General features: G+C 37.1%; 1 protein-coding gene across 2 annotated transcripts; it reads left to right on the top strand.

Moving 5' to 3' along the window:
* The first annotated feature begins 232 nt into the window (after window positions 1-232).
* YEATS4 (YEATS domain containing 4) lies at window positions 233-17,516 on the top strand. Of its 2 annotated transcripts, XM_021678604.1 has the most exons (7): window positions 233-456; window positions 3,236-3,355; window positions 5,895-5,961; window positions 6,072-6,166; window positions 9,541-9,633; window positions 9,723-9,810; window positions 16,875-17,516. In XM_021678604.1, the coding sequence occupies exons 1-7, from the start codon at window positions 406-408 to the stop codon at window positions 17,042-17,044; spliced, it is 684 nt and encodes a 227-aa protein (XP_021534279.1). In that variant the 5' UTR covers window positions 233-405; the 3' UTR covers window positions 17,045-17,516. The 2 variants fall into 2 exon arrangements, with proteins under 2 accessions (XP_021534279.1, XP_044770696.1); XM_044914761.1 differs by lacking the exons at window positions 5,895-5,961; window positions 6,072-6,166.
* The last annotated feature ends 374 nt before the right edge of the window (window positions 17,517-17,890 follow it).

The raw sequence follows: 17,890 nt of genomic DNA, 5'->3' as shown, positions 1-17,890 counted from the left end.
GTCAACTTCTCGTTTATTCCGTATCCAGGTGATGGGGGCGGGGGGCGTCAGAAAAACCGGACCACCGGGCCTCCAGCGGTTTCCCACCACCGAGGCCCGCCCCGCCGCAGGGGGTCGGCCCAGCGCCTGCGCACTTTGCGCCCCAGCTCCTCGCGCCTGCGCACGGCGCCGCCACCGCTCCTTCCATTGGGCTCTCCACCGCGCGGGACTAAACGCGCTTCCGGGACTCGCCCGCCGCGAGGAGTTGGGTGTTGTCAGCGCCGCGAGCTCCGGAGACTCGCCCTCGCTCAGCCAGAAACCATCCGCCTGGGCCCGCGCGGGAGGAGCGGGGCCTCTGAGGGGAGCGGCGACCCCGCCGGCCCCGGTCTCTTTCCCTGGCGGCGGCGGCTTCTTCCGTAGGGCAATATGTTCAAGAGAATGGCCGAATTTGGGCCTGACTCCGGCGGGAGAGTGAAGGTCAGTGCCCAGCACGCGCCTCCCCTCCGGGAGTGGCTCTCACGTCCTGGCTCCTCCCTGCGCCACGTTGGGGAGGACCCGGTTGTTTTCCGTCTCGCGCCTTCTCAGCGGAGGCTTGGGCAGTGGTTTCTAGACGGAGAGCGAGTCAAAGCCGCTGCGGGAAAATCAGTGTTTCTTTTGGCCACGATTTGACCGCCTCTCCACCCCATTCCGTCCCCGCCAAAAAACAACCAGTGGTGGCTTGAGGGAGAACTGGACGTTGTTGCCGAGGAAAGTAGCTGCTTTGAGGGCTTGGTGCTCATCTGCCAGCCCAGGTCACCGGTAAACTGGGGGTGCCATCCACCTGATTGTGAGGATAGTAAGAGCAGCAGATACTGGGTTCTGCGCTTACCGTGCCTAGCAGAGTAGCTAACCGCTTTACCCGATTCTCTGATTCAGTCCCTACAGCAGCCTTTCAAAGGCTTACCCACACAGCATGTGCAGGTGCGAGAACTGAAGAACTTGGGGGGATAGAAAAGTTCAGAAAACTTGCCCGAGTTCATGATGTCCACAAAGCCCCAAAGCTTCGGCCAAGATATTAATCAAGGCATGCAGAGAAGATAACACTGGCCCGCACATAGAGAACATTCCGTAAATGTTAGTTTTCTTTTGTTTTTAAAGTTGCTGGCGTGGAGCCTAATATAATGTTTGACACTGACCCATTTCCCTCCCACTTTCCTACATCCCCTGGCACATTAGTTTTTAAGGCAGGGCTCTCTGGTTCTTGATATATAACACCTAATTTTACCCCTTCTGATTTTAGATTTATTGCAGAAAGGAAATTTTTAAAAAGAAATCACCCACGGGGCTCCTGGGTGGCTCAGTCGATTAGACAGCTGCCTTCAGCTCAGGTCATGGTCTCAGCGTCCTGGGATTGAGCCCCACATCGGGCTCCCTGCTCAGCGGGAAGCCTGCTTCTCCCTCCCTCTGCTGCTCCCCCTGCTTGTGCTTGCGCGCTCTCTGTCAAATAAGTAAATAAAATCTTTTTAAAAAAAGAAATATCACCCACGTTAGCACCAATCTAGTTACTCTAGCTTTTCATCAAGTCCTGATCTGTGTCATACATAATTTTTACATAATTTTGACTGTACGTGTATACAGCTATTATGCACAGTGCTTTAATATCACGTGCAAAGTAGGAGTTCTTGGAAAACTTCAGAAACTACCAAAATTTAATGGAAAGATGTCAGGTAGAATTCATAGTACCAGAAACTTCATCATAAATATATATTTTGCCCAAGCTTTGGGCAAGGTTTGGGACTGATAGGAAAGTACTACCAAAGGGTTAAAACGTTAGCTTTTGGAGAACTTACAGAACTTTATCTACTTGTAATCATGTAAGGTTCAAAACGTTTTAAGTCAAAGTGATTTGAGGATATTAGGCTTGTAGTCCTCAAATGCTTTTCCACCAAACATGCCTGTGAGTTAGTCATGTAAAGCTTTAAAATTAAGGATTTATTTCTCATTCTTGATGATTGTTATGTCGTTTTGTAGGCATCTTTTTCCAAATTAGATAAATTTCCTTCAGTTAGAAAGTCTGTTGACAGATGAACCCGCTTTGCATCACCGAGGAAGTCTGCAAGTTCTAGCAACACAGTAGTAGCTGCAGGATGTATTACCCATACCCGCTGCCAGTGCTCCTTCTGCTCATTCATTCAGGCCTTGAGCCTGATGCCTCATATGCTGTTGTCACAAGTGTCAAATAGCACTTGCTGTGATTAAATTCTCATACAAACTGCTTGCCTTCTTTTAACTAACTTGAGGCTCATAGGGATTGGATTTGTTAATTTTCCAGCCAAAATGAAAAGTTTTTCCATTTGTTCACGGCTTTTCCTTGCTTCTTACGAATTGAGTACATTGGCAGAGCACTTTTAATATGTGGTATGTCTTGCTTTTTGACCTTCAGATACATTCTTACTGTTGAACAGTTAGTCTCAAATTTCATGTGCAACATTCAGCGTTTTCTCTTGCCTTGAAATTTTTTGTCTCTCCTTTTCATGATAATCCGGCAACAGTCACCACCTCTGTACATACCAGATGTAATGAGAAACATGTACTTCCATCTCAGAACTTAACACATAAGTAATGAATTGAAAAATGTTTGCCTTAATTCTACCTAAAATCCTCTCCCAGACTGTCTTTAGTGTTTATACTGTGCTTTGGAAAACACTGCTGTAAACTGATAAATCAAGACATTATTACCCTCAGGTGATGGCGGTGTTAATTCCTGAGGCTCGCTTTAAGGTTTGTAAATAAAGAGCCTTTGCCTTTCTTTAAAAAAAAATCTCTCAAAGTATTTTACATGATTTAAATAATTCCCACATTTTCAAAGTGGGAACATTGTAATTAATCTGGTGTTTAGTTACTTGTGTTAATATGAAGATAATTGTCTGATACTGATTTGATTGAGAGAAATCCATGTTATAAGCAAACTCTAGGTATTTAGATTGCCTGCCATTCCTTAAAACAAGTTTTCAGGGCGCCTGGGTGGCTCAGTTGGTTAAGTGACTGCCTTTGGCTCAGGTCATGATCCTGGAGTCCCAGAATTGAGTCCTGCATTGGGCTCCCTGCTCAGCAGGGAGTCTGCTCCCTCTGACCCTCCCCCCTCTCACGCTCGCTCTCTCTCAAATAAATAAATAAAATAAAATAAAAAAACAAACCCAAGTTTTCAGAGCTCTTATTCTGTATATTTGGGTAAATGATGCAATATTAATTGGTGTTGAAATTATTTTTCCTTTAGGGGGTTACTATCGTCAAACCAATAGTTTATGGTAATGTTGCTCGATATTTTGGAAAGAAAAGAGAAGAGGATGGGCACACCCATCAGTGGACAGTGTATGTAAAACCATATAGAAATGAGGTAGGCACTTGTTTCTCCTATAAATTTTTGAAGCTACAGTTTGTTTTTGATTGAAGATAAATTGTAATATAGTAACTTTCTGATTATAAAATTGGCCCATTGTAGAAATGTCACCCCCAAAAAGTTGAAAGAAAAAAGTGAGCGTTGTCATCTCATAACAGTTAGTAGAAATCCAATTTTCCAATAATGGATTTTCCAATAATGTTTTCCAACTAAAGTTATGATAAGAACCATGCTATAAACACAGCCCATCTTCCAATCATTACGTCTTAAGTTAGCTTCGTATTTAATCAGGTGTTTCAGGAAGAGTAGTTCATACTTTTTAGGAACAATTTGGTAATAAGACCATCAGAGAAGATGAAAGACAAAAAACTACTCTATAGTCTGGATGCTGGTAATTTTGTTTTGTTGCTAAATTTCTGATGCCTGGAATACAGTCAGTGCATAGTAGGTATTCAGCAGATACTCAGTGAATGAATATTTGTTGATTTAAAACCCTTTAAAGTTCACAAAAAAACTTGTATATGAATGTTTGTAACAGCATTATTCATAATAGCCAAAGAAATGGAAACAGCCTAAGTATCTTTCAGCTGATGAATGGATAAATAAAATGTGGTATATCCATACAATAGAACATCATTAGGCAGTAAAAAGAAATAAAGTACTGATACATGCTACTACCACATGGAATGTTTAGAAACATTATGGTAAGTGAAAGAAGCCAAACCAAAAGCCATATATTGGATGATTCCATTTTTATAACATGTCCAGAATAGGCAAATCCATAGACACAGAAGACAGATTAGTGGTTGCCAGTGGATGGGTGGAAGAGGGATTTAGGGGTGAGTGCTAATGGGCATGGGGTTTCTTTGTGTGTGATGAAAATATTTTAGATTTGATTGTGGGAATGGTTGTACAACTCTGAGTGTACTAAAAACCATTGAATAGTTACTATAAATGGGTGAATCGTGTGGTATGTGAATATCTTGATAAAGCTGTTATTTAGAAAAAACAAGAAACCTTCAATGACTGACCTGTTGCCCTCAGGATAAAGTTAAAATTACCATGTTTTAGGGGCGCCTCGGTGGCTCAGTTGGTAGAGCTTGTGACTCGATCTGGGGTTGTGAGTTCGAGCCCCATGTTGGGGATAGAGGTTACTTAAAAATAAAATCTTAAAAAAAAAAAAACCATACACACACAAAAAACAGTTTTAGAAGGCCTGCCATGGTCTTTCCCAATTCTGCCTCTGCAGCTTATCCCTTGCTGTGTTTGCCTCTTCATTTCCTTCTACCCTCCATTCCATCAATACTAGAGTACTCTCAGTTTCCCAAAGGGACACTCTTAAATTCACTCCTTGCTTCCTACCTACTCCATTCTTATTGTTCCCGTAGGTATTAGTTTAAATGTATTTTCTTTCAAACTACTCTCTTAATCTCCAAAAATTAAGTTAGGTGCCATTCTTCAAATTTGTACCTGCTGCTCTCCTAACACAGATTACATTGAAATGCTGATTTTCTTGTCTCTCCCTGCCATGAGGACAAGAGTTTATTATTTACCATGGTGGCATCTGGTATCCAGTATTGGCCATTTGTAGAAAAAAATGAATGAAAGTATTCCCAAAGAGTCTTCAAATATGCTTATGAAAAGCTGCCTCAAAAAATGTTGACAATATAATGTTAAGTGATGAAAGCAGATGTTAGTATATTGTTATGACCCCAATTAAAAATGTAGATAATCACATAAAAAGATTTCCCAAAAGCAAATAAAAAGATTAATGAATACTACTGTCGAGTGTGACTGATTCAGTTTTACATTTTTCTACAGTGAATTCTTTTTTGAAAAAGCCACTTTCCCTAGGAGAATCCCTTTTATGTGCCAGAACTAATGAATATGCTCCTGTGCTTCAAAATAAGATTAGGAAAAGGAGTTTTGTATCTGATGGTTTTAGGTTGCTTAGTTTAGTTGAACTTAGCTTTATGTAATATAATTTTGTTCTTTAAAGTTGCTTAGTTCTTAGATGTGCTTTAGTTTATATGCTTATTTCTGTAAAATATATGGGAAATGTACTGTTGTTTTTATAGAAAATCAAAATTGATTTAGAGCATTGTCTATAGAGATATATAAAAATAGGATTCGCAAAACAAGTGAATTAGGGACATGTATATTCCTGCGCGTTACGAGTTGTGAAAGAATTCAACTCAGGCCTCCTTTGTTTAAAATAAAAACCAAACCTGGGTATAATTCATGTTTTTTAGAAAGTTATAGATTCCACTGGGGATTAAGGAGTACACTTGTCATGATAAGCACTGTGTGATGTGTGGAATTATTGAATCACTATATTGTACACCTGAAACTGTACTGTACACCTGAAACTGTTAACTTGTGTGTTAACTATACTGGAATTAAAATAAAAGAAAATAAAATTAGATTCCATAAAATTTGAGGGAAAGTGTATTTTATAAAATTAGGTACAATGCTCAGTGTATTTTCCTCATAGTTTTTAAATGTAGATGGCAGAACTAATTCCTCTGTATTTTAGGATATGTCAGCATACGTGAAGAAAATCCAATTTAAATTACATGAAAGCTATGGCAATCCGTTAAGAGGTACAGTACAGTTTTTTGATTCATAATATAAAATTTAACATTTAAAAAGATGTAGGAGACTGTATCAGTATTTTTTGTAATTTATAGTTGTTTTATTTTTTTCTCTTCAGTTGTTACTAAGCCTCCATATGAAATTACTGAAACAGGATGGGGTGAATTTGAAATAATCATCAAAATATTTTTCATTGATCCTAATGAGAGACCTGTGAGTAATGATAATCTTTGCAAACATAAAACAGACTTTTGTAATTGTGAAAATGTAATCTACTTAATGAATAGTTTGTTATATGTTGACATTTTTATTCAGATACACTTTATGTAAGCTTATGGCATGGTGTATCTTGCCATGAGTTAAGGTTTTTCATTTTTATGGGAAATGCCTTTCAAAACTTATTTTTCAAGTATAGAAAGAAGCGATATAATGTGAACATTTCTCAGAAAGAAACCATGGAATCATGTGATTACTACAGCAAAAAAAGTTTAAAATTCATTAATATTATTTGGTTATTAGTAATAAACGAGATGAGTCTATCTGCTGTCTAGAATGAGAGTATCCGGTTTTTTATAGTTAGCAACAGTCTTTTTGCTTTTTCAAGTTTGTTTTTTCAAGTTGCTATCAGTACTAGCAGCTTTATTTTATTCCTGAATTTTTATTTATAACCATGGATTTTTTCATCTTTTGTTCTCTTATCAGATTGTTGCTTGATAATGTAAAAAGTCCCTCAAAACTTTCACTTTGATCCCTCAGCAGTTTTGTGAGGTTGATGAAACCGTCATTTTAGAGATGAGGATACTAAGGTTCAGAGATCAAGTCATATGCTCAAAAACACAGTTAACTGGGGCAGAGCTAGTTTTTGAACCCAGGTTATTTGCATTCAGACCTCACATTCTTTCCATTGTCCTTTCTTTTGACTAAAACTACTCAGCTTGTTTTGTTTGTAAACCCATAGGGTTACAACTCAGTTATGGCTCTCTCATTCCACATGTGTGGTTGGTGTTTAACTCGTTTCAGGTCATCACCATTAATTTTCATCTTGATAGATTCAGTGCATTTCTTTAGCACCAAACATTTACACTTTAATAATCAGATTACATTTTTTAAATTGTATGTGCTTCTAAAGGAGCTGACTATGACCTGGGCCTGTAGTTCATCAGAGAATTAGTTCCTAGTGGACTGCACCAGAGATATCTGAGTTGTTTTTTAAAAATTCAAACTCTTTTTTTTTTTTTTTAAAGATTTTATTTATTTATTTGAGACAGAGAGAATGAGAGAGAGCACATGAGAGGGGGGAGGGTCAGAGGCAGAAGCAGGCTCCCCGCCGAGCAGGGAGCCTGATGCGGGACTCGATCCAGAGACTCCAGGATCATGACCTGAGCTGAAGGCAGTCGCTTAACCAACTGAGCCACCCAGGCGCCCTAAAAATTCAAACTCTTAGGCCCCATCCCCCGGAGAGTCTGATTTAGTAGGTTTGGAGAGGGGCCAGCACCCCTCAAAATCATCCAGGTGATTTTGGTGCGCAGTAAGATTTAGGATCCATAGGTATAGGCCATACTCTTCTTCATAGGAATTCCTTTAGGCAGTCTTTTAAATGAGAGCCTTGTTTGGGCTTACTGTCTCCAGTAGAAAGACTATTGACTTTTGTCATTAAGTGAAACTGGGGTTGTTCTAGTGCTAAGAAAGCTCTAGTTTGTGTTAAGCTTCCTTGAACTTTTTACTGATAACTGTTCATACATTCGTTTTCTTTTCTCCTGAATAACATCTATAGCTCATTTAAATGTTTTCCATGTGATAAGGTTTTCAGATCTCCTATTATTCTTTTGTCCTTCTAGAATACTCTCAACAGACATTATATTCTATCTGGCAAGAAATTATTAAATATCCATTATTTGCCAAGATACTGTTCAAGGGGTAGGATACAAAGATGAGATACTGCTCCAGATGAGATACTGCTCCTGTCCTCAATGGAAAGAGTCTATTAGGGAGAATAGAATACAGAAATACAGCAGATGTTGAGAGAGAAGGAAAAGAAATCAGTAATGCTAGTAGGGCAGAAACTCTTTTTAACTTTGTAAGATTGCTTGGAATTCATTTTTACTTTGAGAATGTGCTGCCTTATCTATCTATTCTTCATCTGTCCTATCCACCACTCCCAGTTGGAAAATAAATCTCTGAAAGAAATTATATCATATAACCTTGTGTGAGACAACTCTCAAAGTCCACTCTTGGAAAGAGTGCTTATTGTACTTCTGCAGTGATTAATTTATTGAATAGGTTTCTGTATAGATCTACACAGGCCTGGATTTTATTACCCAAAAACTGTTGTCATATTCTTTTAATATAATGAAACCATTATACTTTTTTAATTGTTGACTCTTTAAAATAAGTCATGAAGTTTTATTTAAAATATAAAAGAAAGACACAGGTAATATGTGATTTATTTCTGTTTCCCGGTTATAGATTAAAAATCTATAGATCAAACCATTATAAAAGGAATGATTGTTCCTAAAAGCAAAATGCTAAAATTGGGTTTTTATTCCTAGAAATATCTTTGTGGCTAGTTTAGGCATTTTCATTGCTCTAAGAATCTTCAAACACCCCTCAAAATTAGGGACATCTATCTTGACGTTTTTCATTGTCTATATCTGCATGAATACCTCTAAGTGTCTCAATAGTAAATTCAAGGAAGGACAGTTTTATGACGCAGTTTTAAATTGTTCTTGAATTATAAAAGTAAGGTATGCACATGGTTTAAAAAAAGATTTTAAAAGTAAAAAATACAGGTCTCCTGTATCAGTTTCTTAGGGCTGCCATAACAAAGCACCACAAACTGAGTAGCTAAAAACAACATATTTATTCTCATGGTTCTGGAGGCAAGGCATTGGCCATGCTTTCTCCAAAACCTCTAGGGAAGGATCCTTTCTTGTGTCTTCTGGTTCCTGGTAGCCCCAGGTGTTTCTTGGCTTTGGTGGCATAACTAAAATCTTTGCCTCCATTGTTACCTGGCTCCTCTCCCTCCTTGTCTCTGTGTCTCTTATGAGGACACCAGTCATATTGGGTTAGGGCCTTATCTAATAACTCCCATCTTAACTTTATTAGACTTGCAAAGACTCTATTTCCAAATAAGGGTCACATTTACTAGTACTGAGGGTTAGGACTTTGGCATATCTTTTAGGGGGACACAGTTCAACCCATAACATCTTCTTTCCCCTACCTCTGGCCCTTTCCCTAGGAAAACCACAATGATTCTTTTCTGTTTTTCTAAAATTACTCCCATGCATCTCTGTAGCTGTATTTTATGTCATTTTTCTACATTGTCACTCTGTAGAGATGTTTTCTAACATCCATACCTACCCTCTTTAAAACATGCATGTTTAGTAGATGTGGATAGATAATAATACCTAATAGGAAAATAAAAGTACAGAATTTGAGTGATTTGCCACACAATAACCTGTAGTTGAGATAAGATCCTGAATTTGACATGTTAACTAATTCTACTTTCTAATTCAGTTACAGAAATCATGATGTCTCACGATGATGAAAACCATTGCACAGATGTGACATCTATTTTTATTTCACAGGTAACCCTCTATCATTTATTAAAGCTGTTTCAGTCAGACACCAATGCAATGCTGGGAAAAAAGACAGTGGTTTCAGAGTTCTATGATGAAATGGTAAGAAGATTTTATAATGAGAATTTTAAAAGCATTTTAAGTTGTAGAACTTTGAAGTTATTGGGCTTTTTTTCATTCTATCCCATTAGATATTTCAAGACCCAACAGCAATGATGCAACAATTATTAACAACATCTCGCCAGCTAACATTAGGAGCCTATAAGCATGAAACAGAATGTAAGTGCCATGAGTTCATAATTAATTCTGAAAAATAATGTATTCTATAATGGTGAAAGGATTATGGGATTAGTGACTATTAAATTTTTTTCTAAGGATATATAAAGGTAAATTTTTTAAGAGATAAAAAAAAATATGTATTACTATAGAACCTCTAAGAAGGATGTTTTAAATTGTTCACAAAGTAGCCTCTCGCATTCTCTGAAATACTGTCTTTTATTCCCTAGTTACATTTAAGCATAGCTTTTCACTAATCTTGCTTAACCTGTCACTCAACCATTTTCTGTTTACTAGTCTTTGCTAATAAAATCTGGGAAGAACCTTGCAGAACATAATTACAGTTGACCCTTGAACAACGCTGACCACTGTCCTCTACCCAACCCGCCAGCAGTCAGAAATCTGTGAAACTCTTCACTTCCCAAACACTGAATTACTAATAGCCTACTGTTGACTGGAAGCCTTATTCATAAACAGTCAATTAACACATATTTTGTATATTATATATATTTTAGTCTGTGTAATAGAGTAAGCTAGAGAAAAAATGTTAGTCATAAGGAAGAGAAAATACATTTACAGTACTGCACTGTATTTACTGGGGAAAAAAAAAAATCCATGTATAAGTGGACCCATGCAGTTCAAACCCATGTTGTTCAAGGGTCAACTGTATACTTTTGTACATAGTATTCCTCCCTTATCCATGATTTCACTTTTCAAGGTTTCAGTTACTTAGGGTCGACAGTGGTCCAGAAGCAGGTGATCCTCTTCCTGGCACATTGTCAGAAGGTCAGTGGTAGCCTAATGCTGTGTCACAGGGCTTGCATCATTCACCTCACTTCATCTCACCACTTAGGCATTTTATCATCTCATATCATCACAAGAAGGGTGAGTACAATACAATCAGATATTTTGAGAGAGAGAGAGAGCACATTTACATAACTTTTATGACAGTATATTGTTATAATTATTATATTTTACTAGTTATTGTTAATTTCTTACTGTGCCTAATCTATAAATTAAACTTTATCATAGGTCTGTATGCATAGGAAAATGCATAGTCTGTATGGAGTTCAGTATTATCTATGGTTTCAGGCATCTACTGGGGGTCTTGGAATGTATCCCCAATGGATAAGGGGGACTACTGTACTGTGAACTAGCTTATCTCTTTTTGTTTAACCTGTGTCATTTTACATAGTTTCAGATTAATGCTGGGGTGGTGAATACTAGAAAGACACACTGATAATCAGTCACGTTATATTTTCCCTCTAAGCTAACATGGCGTCAGAATCCCATACACATCACTCTGTGCAGCTACTGCCAGTCATTTGCAGTTGGTACTCAAGATGATACCTATTTGCCATCCTTGTGTTAACATGTATGTCAGCATTCATTAAGTTGTTCTTTGATCTTCCATTCATTTTCTTATAGTATATATTGAGCACCAGTTATATACCAGGCATTATTCTAGGTTCAGAAGGTAGAGCCGTGTCCAGACCAGACAAAAATCCCTCCTTCATGAAGCTTACACTCTATTGAGAGAAAGGCAGATAGTAAATAAATAGAACAGTAAAGTGTAAGTTAGTAATTAGGTGATATGGAGAAAAACAGCAGGGAAGGGAACACCTTTGGTGGGAGGAGATGGAGTTTTAAACATCAGGTCAGAGAACACATTTGTGAAGCATATTAAAAGTTCATAAAACTATACTAATAATAAAATTAGTATTATTAGTATTAGTATTATTAGTATATTTTGTTATACTACTAATAAAATTAGTCTGTGTAATAAAGTATTTTATGTAGGAATAATTAAAACAATAGTACACACTTAATGAGAGCTTACTGTGTACTCGATGAGTGCTTTACATTTCTGAACTTACTGAATTATGGGTATAACAACCCTAGGAGGAAGATGCTACTAGTAGCCCCATTCTGTGGATAAAGGCCCTAGTGCATAGAGAGATTTGATGACTTGTCTCAAATCACCCAGTAGAGCCAGGATTTAACCTGAATCTGTGCTGTTCTATCTATTCCATCGATAAGCTGTTTTATCTCTGTAAAAGCCTTACAGTCTGTGCTTCTAACCAGTAAGTTATATTGGCTTGCAAAAATAATAATTTCTCTTTGGATTGATTTACTCTAAATTGAGGCTTAATTTAGAAATTTAAAACAAATTTTTCTTCCTTATATAAGCACTTAATATATAGGAAGCAGAAAACTGAAACAAGCTAAAAGAAATTTTAAAATGTTTTCCCTTATGATTTTATTGCTAATTAGGTCTTCTTCCAAGTACATCATGCCCTTTGCAGTCTTACAATTGGTCAGAAAATAAAGTGTAATGACCAAACCAAACAACAAGAATCTATATCTATAGTGTGTGTTGTCCTTTTGACAAATAAGTTGGATCAGGTCTTCCCGACTCGATTTAAAACTACCTGTTAACCATTGTACCTGACTCCTTGTTGTTTCCCAGATTTGTATGTGCTGTTTCCAGGGCCTGTGATGTCCACTTCATCCATCTAATTCCTTGCTCACTGTTTAAAACTCAGCTCAGATTTTATTGCTGCCAAGAAGCCTTCCTTGATACATACACCCTTTCACACTGGTATGAATCCAGTCTGCTCTCATAGCTCCCTATGACACTGTACTGCATTTTTCTTTCTTGTCTATCATCTACCTCACCCCAGCATCTAACAAAGTGCCTTTCACTCAGTATATGTTTTTTCATTGATGTGGAGAGAGAGGGAGAAAGGGAATAAAAATTGTTGCATAGTAAAAAAAAAAAAAAAAGCACTCTAAACGAAGTCTAAAGACAGACAAGCCATGAAAAAATATTGTACTCCTATCACAAATGACTAGTTTCTTTAAAATATAAAGAGCTCCTGCACATCAGTAAGAAAGGCCAATAACTAAAAAGCTTCTGCACAACTAAGGAAAGTACCAACAAAATGAAAAGACAACATACTGAATGGGAGAAGATATTTACAAATTATATATCTGATAAAGGGTTAATATTCAAAACGTATAAAAGAACTCCTACAATTCAATAGCAAAAAAAGCAAACAATCCAGTTTAAAAATGAGCAAGATTTGGGTATTTTTTCAAAGAAGACATACAGATGGCCAACAGGTACATAAAAATGTGGTCAGTATCACTAATCTTCAGGGAAATGCAACTTAAAAATTACAATGAGATATGACCTCACACCTGTTAGAATGGCTGTTTTCTAAAGGACAAGAAATATAAGTGTTGGCAAGGATGTGAAGAAAAGGGAACCCTGATGCACTGTTGGTGGGCATGTAAATTGGAGGTTCCTCAAAAAATTAAAAATAGAACTACCATATGATCCAGCATTTCCACTTCTGGATATTTATATGAAGAAAATAGAATCACTAGCACTAACTTGAAAATTGAGAAGAGATATACACCTCTGTGTTCATTACAGCATTATTTACAATAGCCAAGATATGAAAACAACCTAAGTGTCTATTGATGAATGAATAAAGAAAATGTGGTATATATACACAATGGAATATTATTCAGCCATAAAAAAAAAAAAAAAGGAAATCTTGCCATTTATGACAACATGGATGGGCCTTGAGGGTATTATGCTAAGTGAAATAAGTCAGAGAAAGACAAATGCCAAATGATCTTACTTACATATGGAATCCTAAAAAAAAAAACAACAACAAAAAACTGGGGTGCCTGGGTGGCTCAGTCGGTTAAGCGTCTGACTTGGTTTTGGCTCAGGTCATGATCTCAGAGTCTTGAGATTGAGCACCACATCGAGCTTTGCACTCAGCAGGGAGTCTACTTCTCTGCTTCTCCCTCTCCTCCTGCTGACACACACATGTGCTCTCTAAAATAAATAAATCTTAAAAAAAACAAACTCATAGAACAGATTGGTGGTTGTCGAAATGAGGGTGGGCGGTTGGTGAAATGGCTGAAAGGGGTCAGAAGGCACAAACTTCCAGTTAAAAATAAATAAGTCATGGGGATGTAATGTACAGCATGGAGACTATAGTTAGCAATACTGTATTGCATATTTGAAAGTTGCTAAGAGATCTTAAAAGTTCTCATCACAGGAAAAAAAATTTGTAACTATGGTGACAGATGTTAGACTTACTATGATGATCATTTTGCAGTGTATACAAATGTGGAATCATCATGTTGTACACCTGAAACTAATATGTCACACCTCAATTTATTAAAAAGGCCAATAATGCGATAGAAAAATTAGCGAAGGTGGGCACCTGGGTGGCTCAGTTGTTAAGTGTCTGCCTTCGGCTCAGGTCATGATCTCAGGGTCCTGGGATCAAGCCCTACATCGGGCTCCCTGCTCAGTGGTTGGTGTGCTTCTCCCTCTCCCTCTGCCCCTGCTCTTCTGCTCTCTCTCTCGCTCATTCTCTCAAAAAAATCTTAAAAAAAAAAAAAAAGGAAAGACAGACAATCCATAAAAAGGAGGGGAGAAATGTCTCTCCTAAACATAAAAAGATTGGTCGACCTTAGTAGTAAAAAGAGAAAGGCAAATTAAATTTAGCCTGAAATACCATTTTTAACCTTTCCGGGTAACTGAGATTGAGAAGTTGATACAGTAGGAAAACAGACATACAATGCTAGTGGGACTGTAAAGTAATAGAACCTTTAAGAGTTACTTGGCATTCCTTCAAAATTACAAGTACAGGGACGCCTGGGTGGCTCAGTCGGTTAAGCGTCTGCCTTCGGCTCAGGTCATGATCCCAGGGTCCTGGGATCGAGTCCCGCATCGGGCTCCCTGCTCCGCGTGGAGCCTGCTTCTCGCTCTGCCTCTGTCTCTCATGAATAAATAAAATCTTTAAAAAAAAAAAAAAATTACAAGTACATATATCCCAACAATTGTACTTACAGGAATTTATCCTACAAGTGTACTGATTATCCTACAAATATACTGAAATAATTACTCACGGCATACACATTATGGCATTGTGTGTAAAAGAAAAAATGGAAATACTCTATATCAGAGGGGACAGATTAATGAGTTATGTATGTCCATTAGGTGAAGTCATCTGCAGCCATTAAAAGAATGAGACAGCTGTAGGATACAGAATGGGCTTTCAGACGTAATATTAAGTGAAGCAGCAAGATGCAGAGCAATGTGTAGATAGTATGATACCACTTGTTTTGGGGGTGAGAAGAAATCACACTTAGATGTGTGCTTGTCTATGAACAAAATATTTCTGAAAGATACCAAAGAAACCTAAAACTGATCATCTCTGGGAAGAAACACTGGTTGGTTGGGGGGACAGAGGTGGAAGGAGACATTTTTACATTATCTACATTTTTCAGCTTTTAGTTTTGTATCATATGTAGGTACTTATATTGTCAAAAACGATTTTCAAAGTTAAAATTAAGCAGTGAAAGAAATTACAGAGAAAAATAAGGATTGTTTTGGCAATATAAAATTTTACATGTATTATAAAATGTATCATAAAAAGAAAGTCACCAGCCATAAAGAAAATAAATATTATTGCATGTTTTTAATGTGCTAGATGCTTTACATTTATTACTTAATCCTCAGATATTCTCTGAGAAATAACAGTTTTGACTGTACCAAATTGAAACCAGATTGGGGGAGACTTAGGAGATAATCAGCATTTAGCTAATAAGGGGCCAAGGTTGTATTTGAACTGAAGTCTTTCTGATTTTAAAGGGTTCCCTCCTCCCCCCCCCCCACCACACCAAACCATGCTGCTTACAGTTAGTGATCATCTTATCAACAGTAAAGTACAACTGTGCTTTAGTCATCAGCAGCAATTACCTGAAATGTCCACAAGATGGAACTGCTGGACAAAAGTAGGCATTTTTCTTTTTGTAAAACAATACTACACTATCAAAGTGGGATATTTAAATAGGTGTGTTCTATTTTGCAGTAATGATACTTTCTTTAGTAATTTGTTATGTAACCGGCTAGAATGGTTTAAATATTTAGTGTTTCTCTGTCATAATGGTAGTTAGGATGGCTTTTTATGTACCTGACAGTATTCTTAGATACTTTATGTACATTAATTCATTTAAAATTTTTTAGTAAAGTTTTAGATACGAACTAAAAATAAAAGTTTACAGATCTACTTACTAAGATGCTAGGTCCTCTTTAGTAGCTGGTCATTAATACCAGTAGAAGTCATTCCACGAATACCAAGAAGATAGAAAAGCTCAACTAAGAGCACATTATCTCCCAGAACTTCTGTAAAACTATTAAGACTAGTTTGGGGGAAAGAAATAGGTCACAAAATATGCTAAATGAGACAAAACTAGAAGTTAAAAAAATTAATTTTTTTTCACATATGAGGTGTTCGTTATAGTCTCATTGTAATACACATCATTATAATGAGAAATTAGCATAGGAATAATAAATAACTTAGAGTGTCACAGCTAGTAAATGGTACAGCTGGAATTTAGACCTAGGTGGTTATTGCTATCTTTTTTTTAAAAGATAGGGGTTTTACCAGCGTGATTTTGTTTATGTAAAATTTTACTTGTACATATGTTTAAGAACACTGTATTTAGTTAGCTCTTCATATTATCTGGGTGTCTCTTGGATTGTATTCCACCTTATTTCCAAATTAATACGTATGTGGAGAGAAAAACAAGGACGTTACGTCTTTTTTTTTTATTTTAAGATTTTATTTATTTGACAGAGAGAGACAAAGCAAGAGAGGGAACACAAGCAGGGGGTAGTGGGAGAGGGAGAAGGCAGGAAGCCCGATGCGGGACTCTATCCCAGGACCCTGGGACCATGACCTGAGCCGAAAGCAGACACTTAATGACTGAGCCACCCAGGCGCCTCAAGGACATTATGTCTTAACATCTTAATTGTGAATGGCCAGAATTTCATTCTTAGTTGCAGAAAGCATCTTAGATTCTCTTGTGAGTTTAGACTTTCTACCCACCTCCATATGTTTAATGTATCTTAAGTTGTTTACATTTCATCGTGGAAACTGACCTAAGGAAATGCCATATTTATTACTCTCTGACATACCTTAGACATGTGAGAAAAATGAAATAGTTCAATAAAAATATGTTTTCCTCAGTTGCAGAACTTGAAGTGAAAACCAGAGAAAAATTAGAAGCTGCGAAAAAAAAAACAAGCTTTGAAATTGCAGAGCTTAAGGAGAGATTAAAGGCAAGTCGTGAAACTATAAATTGTTTAAAAAATGAAATCAGGAAACTTGAAGAAGATGATCAGACAAAAGACATATAAACAGTTCTAAGAGAGCTTGTTACTAAGCTAGCTGAAAGTAAGGTGACTTTAAGGGAGAAATGGACCGCAAATGCCATGCTGTTTCTTAGAGAAACGACACGTGTAGGTGTTGACCACAGATTTCCAGCAATGGGGTCAAAGGATTTGTACTTTTCAAGCAATCTTTAAAGTGAATATATGTGTATAATAAGAATGAATGCTGTATAGGCATTTTATCAACCCATTTTGGGGTAATTCTAATGTTAAGCACAATTTAAAAAAATTTTTGGCATTGTATGTATAGCTTATCCTTTTGACAGGCATCACAATTTCATAATAAAGTATAAGTTGTACAAATTTTGTACTTTCCTGGTAGAATTAGATGGTAAATTAACATGTGTATTTAATTTTTTAAGTTCTTACTGTCCCCATCCTCTTTTGTATCTGTTGTGCCCACTGCCCAATAAGTACTCAATAAATGTAGTTTACAGATCTTGTGTCTGCCTCTTGATGTGTTTCTTTCTCTTTGATGAAGCACCTTAGCTCTCTCATTACAATTAATGTATCTCCGTTGTATTGTGATCACACATCTCTTATTGGCACTCATTGTAGCAAAAATCATATTTTAAGTGTTGTTCTGCCTTACTACCACAGTGTCATTCATTTTCACGTAGAAAAATATTAATCCCTCATACATTTTCCAAGGATACATAGGAAGCTGCTGTGTATCAGCTTCACATATGACCCCTACTTTCTCCACTTTCTCCTTAGCCTCCTGTTCAGATCCACATAGTGAGCCCTATACTTTTGGACTCATTTAATTGGAACATGTAGTAGTACTTAAGGCCACATGGGCTTATCTGTCTG

Source organism: Neomonachus schauinslandi, chromosome 5, assembly GCF_002201575.2.
Source record: "Neomonachus schauinslandi chromosome 5, ASM220157v2, whole genome shotgun sequence".
NCBI classification, from domain to species: Eukaryota; Metazoa; Chordata; class Mammalia; order Carnivora; family Phocidae; genus Neomonachus; species Neomonachus schauinslandi.
The sequence above is the reverse complement of the archived record's forward strand: the minus strand, read 5'-3'. Positions and strand labels throughout refer to the sequence as shown.

Coding starts and splice junctions, on each gene's coding strand:
- YEATS4 (XM_021678604.1), top strand. CDS start 406: ATGTTCAAGAGAATGGCCGAATTTGGGCCTGACTCCGGCGGGAGAGTG. Junction 6,167..9,540: donor TTGATCCTAATGAGAGACCT/GTGAGTAATGAT, acceptor TTTATTTCACAG/GTAACCCTCTATCATTTATT. Junction 9,634..9,722: donor CAGAGTTCTATGATGAAATG/GTAAGAAGATTT, acceptor CTATCCCATTAG/ATATTTCAAGACCCAACAGC.